Consider the following 7,012-nt stretch of genomic DNA (forward strand, 5'->3'; position numbering starts at 1 on the left):
TTTGCCGGTTGATACGTTCCAGCCTCAGTTTGATATTTCCCGGCATGACGTCACTCTCGGTTAGTAAGTAGTTAGTAAATGGATGATAACAAATAGCTTAATGATTAATACATAAAATACACAGTTGATAAGAAACTTATAATCAATAATTGTGACATCAAAAGAGTGCATTCTGAATTATTTCATGTCTATCCTTTATGTAATAAAAGGGATTGTGAATCCCAAAAGGAAACTATTTGTGTGTTGTGATTCCGGGTATTATTGTATATGCTAGACTCCATAGCTGAATTTAGTCTTCTGTCGATCTAGTCCCAAATACCCCACACATACTTGTAACATATTATCAATAAGGGTTACACTTGCCATCCCAGGTAAAAATGTCTAGATCCACCCCTGCAACCAAAATAACATTATTACTGTTTTTCTTCTGATACAGTGTTATATTGAATAAACATCAAGACTGTCATGTTACATGTCGTTTTATCAATGTCGATAAAATTGGGAAATGCGTAACTCAAGACGTATGTGACATCTATTATAATAAATTCAAATAATCAAAACATTTTGCTAAGTGATTGGAGGACTACACAAGTCATTCTAATCAAAAATCACCGACAACAACACAAAACTCAAAGACAGATTGACAAATGTTCATTTTACTTTTAGCCACCAAAATAATCAACATAATTAACAAAAACGTAAACTTTTTAATATAAATATTTTATTGTTGTTGTGAACGTGCTCATCTGCCAGTCGAAACTGCAGCAGCCTCAGAATCCCTACTAACCTACTATGCAGGACCATATTCATTCTGGGCCTATTTTCCATAATGGCATCATTCTATATCCAGTACATCAATGCTAAGTAGACATTCAGTGGGGACTATTGGCGACTGACCGTCTGACCTACCCTAAATCTAATACCCCTCCTGCTGCTGCCTAAATGGCACGTGTATTTGTCCCTGGATGAAAACGACCCCCATACACATTCTTATCATTAAATTGATCTTTATACATTTTTTTAATCAATTGCACAGAAATAAACATTTTATATATATATATATATATGCTCCATTGCATGCCTTGTGTGTTTTATGTGTTGGGTGGGTATGTTCGTGACTGGAACCACTTTCGCATGGAATACTCTGCCTTTGCATCATTTGCACCTTTAATAATATTTGCTAACAAGGGTTCCTCCCTTTCCTATTGGAAAGATCAACCTTTTCATATCAGTAAGTGACTGTAAGTGACTATTTGACTAGATTATAAATAACTTAATTTCCTATTTATATGGCTTGCAGTAACTGATTCTCTTCTTACATATATTCATCACACTCAGATAAAATTACACTGAGACAGACTGTTACCGAAGACGATTAACTGTGTCATGGTGAGTGGAGGGGTAGGACCAAAATGCAAGGGATTACGCAGCCATGTCGCAAACAAAGGGTTTATTACCAAAAAAGCCAGGGACAGAGAAAAGGTACTCACACGACACAGGTAGTAGGACAAGACAAAGACTGGACACAAAACAGAAACCTAAATACACAGAACCAAACGAGACACAGGTAGACACAATGACGCTAACGAGAACGAGACAGGTGAAGACAATGACAGGGAAAAACTAGGGCAGGGCAAAACCAAAAACAAAAGGGGGGCATGGCTGTGACAAACTGAACATACATGTGCTATGAACTAGGAATTAAACTGTAGCCTCTAATTCAGTGGTTCTCAAACCTGTCCTCAGGGACCACCTGTCCTGCATGTTTTAGATGTTTCCCTGCTCAAACACGCCTGATTCAAATGCATGTTCATTACCAGGCTTCTGCAGCGCTAGATAACGATCCATTCATTTGAATCAGGTGTGTTGGAACAGGGAAACATCTAAAACATGCAGGACAGGTGGGCCCTGAGGACAGGTTTGAGAACCACTGCTCTAATTCATTATTCAAGGTTTGGCTTTCCTTGTTTTAACATCAGCACCAGTAAAGTTGTTGCATATACTACACATACTAACACACAGCTTCCAGCACTGCATGTGTTGTATGGACAGAAAGACAAGAAGTTGCAGAATTTTGTGTGCAGGCAACGAAAAAACAAGTAAATAACATGGCTTAAAAACACACCAAACCCATAATCCATCAAATCAGCAGCACATAATCTGTAGCCCTCAGAGTGTCTGACTCAGAGACTGCTGAGGACAGGGAATCTCAAATCTTCTTTCATCCATGCTCTATATCCTGTCATCGTGCTCTGAAACCAATCTTGTTTAGAGACTATGGATCTCAACTTGAGTTGTTTGTTTTTTCACAAACAGTTGGAAAAGTCAGTAGGCCAACCTTTTTCATTACCAAAGAGGTCTGTTGGAGGGAATCCTTCTCAGAAATGTTGGCCCCAATATAAATATTTTGTTGTTTGTTATAGTCAACTATTGTCAATTGGGCCAACATTTTCAATTTGATGAGATAACAGTACAAGTACACTTACATTTAACAGGACCAAAGCCACACCCTGCAAACCTATATGGGTTTCACCTCTCTGAAGTGGTCAGATTGCCACAGCTTTTCTTAATCATTTATTTCTTTCAGTACTTACTTTGAAAAAGAAACAGAACTTTCAGAGTGGAATGTCTATTGTAATGCCAATTGATGGAGGATGAAAACAAAGGAGATTGTGAGCCTTGTTGCAAAGCCATGCCTAGTTGGAACAAGGAAATACCTCACACTCTTGCATCATGTGGGTACACACCTACCCTTCTCTCTGTTCCAGTCTAAGCTGTTCAGTTATGTCACCTGTCAAGATGAGCAGAACAAACACCAGTAGCTCAGCAGTTTGAGCTACACAAGGTAGACTCCTGGCAAAGAAACAACACAAAGATAGATCAGAAATCAGCAGTGATATTGAGAAGGTGAGTCTCTTTGGTGTTAGTGGCCTCCTGTCATTGCATTAAAACAAATGAAATAGTTATGTTAGTAATGATTCATGGTCTCAGGTGCACTGACATAGCTAAGGTTAGGGGTTGGACTCCAAAGAGGCCCTATATACTCAAGAACAAGGGCTGAAAGTGTCTGTTAATTGTTCCATGTGATCAACTCACTCTTTAATTCCCCAGCCTAGTCAACATGGGGTCTATGCAGAGCAAGGATAAGTGGCACTGTACCAGATACATTAATGGACAGGGACCACCATCCCTTAAAGACCAAGGTATAGTACAAGCCCATTATCTCACACTCACTGTAACTTTCTTTTGTGCCTGTCTCTTTTTTTCTATTTGTCTTAATCTCTCTTTATCTCTATCTGGCTCTCTCTTGTTTCATTCTGAGTCTACCCTGTGAGCCAAGAGGCCACCCTGTTGTGATCTTTAACTTTAACTGTGTCTCCATACGTGCCTGACTCAGCTGAACAGGGCCTGAATAAGAGTTCTGAGAGGACTCAGCCAGCTGGACAAATGACATGGGTCATCTTACACAGGGACCTCCCCGGTTACCCTGAGGATAACACCATACAAATCAACTATGTGATTGGAGATGGAATCCAGTCGGTAAGATTACAACCAGCCATGACCATAAGGCTGGGATGTAAACAAACCTGATTACTGGTATTTGTACAGCACATATTGTTCACTTTAACAATTTCCTAAGTTACATGGAATACATGGAAAGACATTGGATGTTGTACATACTATTGTAATGCTTGTCAAAGATTTTCATTACTATTTGTATTTTAGTAGTATATTTAAGGTAATTGCTTTAAATTGCAGAGAATGGAAGTCAGCATGTTTATTAAAATATGCTGAATTCACAAACTCCATTTCAATCAACACGAGGTATGCTTCGTTCGCTTTAAAACATATCAGAGCTGACATTCCTAGGGTGCGGCAGTATAGCAGGTTAGGCTAGTTAGTTAACCACAGTATGTGTGTAACCGGTGTGAACTGGTGAAACTCACTCCTCAGGTATGTAAAGGGCCACCCGCGTCAACGAATAGCTAGCTTTTCTTTGGCGTAGCTGGTAGTGGTCACGCTTGGCAAGTCGGAGGTCGTGCGTTCGAGCCCAGTGAATGGCGAACAAGCCTTGTCGTGACGGAGCGTGGCTACAGCTGTTACATGCCCGTTACATTGGTCAGTGACTGCCGGAGTGAGTTTCAGAGGGGTCAATGTAACCGATGTGAACTGGCGAAACTCACTCCTCAGGTTTGTAATGGGCCACCCGCGTCAATAAATAGCTAGCTTTTCTTTGGCGTAGTTGGTAGTGGTTGCGCTTGGAAGTCGAGAGATGGCAGGATCGACTCCTCGTGGGGGTGAACATTGGCCAGATACCTCTGACGGAGCTTGCAAGACCATGTCCGTTACATACCCGTTACATGTGCTTGTAGACTGAAAGATAATAGTTTGCTTTGTTGATCGCCAGGGGAAATTGCAGTTGCATTCACATTACAAATTATTTACAAAAAAAAACACAATGTAAATGAGTGTAAATAGAACCGTCCATCTACATGACTTGAAGCTTGTACAATTTGACCCCATTTTTGTAGGATAAGCATCCCAACCCAGGTCAGACATTTACAGGTGTCAGGATATTGGCCTATCTACCTGACAACAAAGAGGGGAGAAAGGTGCTTAGATTGCTGGACAAAGCCTTTAACCAGAGACTGGTCTTCAAAGTGGCGACTAATGACATTGGAGAAGATGTGGCCACTTTGGCAGATATCCCCCATAAAACTCAACCGGATGGAGGAAGCAAGAGGTGAATCCCTGATAAATGTGTGCCTATGTGTGTGAGATGCATGTGTGTAATTACTTTCTAAACTGTGTAGTTACCTTGTTTGTGTATGTATGTTTGTGCCTGTTTATCTGTCAACTTCAGCCCTCTTGCCTTTTACATGATAGCTTCAACTAGAATAATTCAGAATAATAGTAATAGAATAATTCAATTTTTTATTACCATGTGAAAATCATGTTAATGCAATCAATGTGGTCATCCCATGTTGTTTATTCATTTAGTGACAGCTATCCAGATCCTGACTACCTAAAAACAACCAGGAGGATACTGAAAGAAAAAGGCATAGAGTGAGAAGAGAAGAAAAAGAAGAGAAGACACAAATACAGCTAGGCACAGCCAGACAAGAAAGAAATACAACCAAAACAAAACATGCAGAAAGAAACCAGACACAGACATACATTGTCTTAGGTGCTAAATTATTAGTTTCAGGTAAAGCGATAGAAGTTAGTGAAAACTTCAGTAGACTTATTAATCAATATGTTATATAAGTATTTTTTGGGAATTAATGTTTATATTTTAAAAGTGTGGTGTGTGCTTGTACATTGTTTAACAAGTATTAACAACATGTTGCACGTATAGTACTGTGTGTTTTCTGCTGCACCAATCTACTTGTACTTTATTGCAATGTATAAAGAATGTAAATAAGATGAAATAGCTGGACACACGAGTCTTCAAATAATATAGTTGTATATGTAGTCAATAATACAGTTTATTTTTTTTCATAGTTTGTCCACTCCCTCTTGTGGTCCATGGAGAAAATATGGAATATATTTTCTTGGGGAGGATTTCTTGAGTTGTGAAATATAAGTGTAAGAAGAGAGGAGGGGTGTTGTTGACCCAGACCACATCAATCTTCAGCCTCTCCAGACCTCTTTTAATGAAGCAGGCCTGTATCAGCCTTTCCTCTAAAAAGGGATCAGGTTTAATTGTCCCCTGAATTAATAAGCTTAATGAAATGGCCTCCTTAGCTCATTTATCAGCTGCTAATGAAGGAAATGCACACCGTTTAGTGGAAAGAGAGAAATTAAGTGGTGGAATTGTAGAGAGATTAGAGAGGAATGGGAAGAAAGGAGGGTGAGGAAATGATCGAGAAATTGAAGGAGAGATTGAAGTCTCCTAAAGAGAAAGGAATCAAGAATGCTGCTGAGAATATGTTCCTTGTGCCCAATATAGCACTTGAAGGCTTGGCCCCAACTGGTGCTTATTATATGTCAACGGTTCATGATCATACTTTTTAGCCTTTACTGATTGATGGGACATAAATAGGGTCAGATCAATTTAACATTGCTAATTCAGGGTCAGGACACCAAAAACAAGCTTATGTAGTTGAAAACAAATGGTTTTTGTCCTCAGAAATATCATGTAATAAAGACAAAGTTGAGTCTATGTCCAGAAATGGGCCACTAAATGCGCAATTAGGAATCTGAGTTTTTTAAAGAATGCTGAGTTCATCTATGAAAGGGATTTCCAGTCAGTGGATTCTTATACCCAAGTGTGTGGTAACAAATGCCAATGTCATATGTGTTATTTGTATGTTTGTGTTGCAGTGTTGGGTTTCAAAAGTACATTTGTCATGTGTATTGGTATGTGTATGTCTGTGAGACAGATTTGATAGTCATCTTTCTGGCTGTGGCATTGTGCCTTGACAGTTGGAACAAATGAGTGTTCGCCGACTGTCCAGGAGAAAGTGGTTTTAGAGCACCCCTGGATAACAGAGGCCTCTCTAATGGGAGCCACCAATGCGATTAAATGTTATTGTGTGTATAAAGCCCCAGCCGTAATTCAGTTTGAAGAGAACAGAAGGACTGTCATCACCCTGGGAAAGTTCACACTCGGCAATCTGGACCTATATCAGGGCAGCAGGAAGGTAAAGGCACAAAGACAAATAAGAACAATAACCGGCTCATTTTCTCAGGGAGAGAAGGGACATGGTCCAGGCAAGTGTTGTGCAGGTTGGGAAACCGAGTATCATTTGTGCTGCTCTGGTACTCACAGTACTAAAATAGCTAAATATTTTTTTTACTTGCCTATTTATTTTATTTTTATTTATTTTATTCTTGCAAAGTAGTACTTTGCATAAACTTGGCAGATGAACTCTTTCCAGAAACACATGCAATGTTAAACACTTTAATCATCCCACTTATCATTAGGTAACATTGGCTAGTGTCAATGTTAGATGATATCCAGCGATGTTGAAGTTGTTTGGGATGTTAAGTCGAAATTACCTCATCA

The 7,012-nt window shown here is 39.4% G+C and overlaps 1 protein-coding gene across 1 annotated transcript; it reads left to right on the forward strand.

Annotated features, from left to right (window-relative positions):
- Positions 1–2,776: 2,776 nt before the first annotated feature.
- Positions 2,777–6,748, forward strand: dtx3la (deltex E3 ubiquitin ligase 3L a). Its single transcript, XM_084703347.1, has 5 exons — positions 2,777–2,907; positions 3,112–3,203; positions 3,398–3,540; positions 4,533–4,744; positions 5,002–6,748. Exons 2-5 carry the CDS (start codon positions 3,122–3,124, stop codon positions 5,069–5,071), a joined length of 507 nt encoding a protein of 168 aa, XP_084559473.1. The 5' UTR covers positions 2,777–2,907; positions 3,112–3,121; the 3' UTR covers positions 5,072–6,748.
- The last annotated feature ends 264 nt before the right edge of the window (positions 6,749–7,012 follow it).

This window comes from Hypomesus nipponensis, chromosome 8 (assembly GCF_054491055.1).
Source record: "Hypomesus nipponensis isolate SF chromosome 8, ASM5449105v1, whole genome shotgun sequence".
Taxonomy (NCBI): Eukaryota; Metazoa; Chordata; class Actinopteri; order Osmeriformes; family Osmeridae; genus Hypomesus; species Hypomesus nipponensis.

Coding starts and splice junctions, on each gene's coding strand:
- dtx3la (XM_084703347.1), top strand. CDS start 3,122: ATGGGGTCTATGCAGAGCAAGGATAAGTGGCACTGTACCAGATACATT. Junction 3,541..4,532: donor TTGGAGATGGAATCCAGTCG/GTAAGATTACAA, acceptor CCATTTTTGTAG/GATAAGCATCCCAACCCAGG. Junction 4,745..5,001: donor CCGGATGGAGGAAGCAAGAG/GTGAATCCCTGA, acceptor TTATTCATTTAG/TGACAGCTATCCAGATCCTG.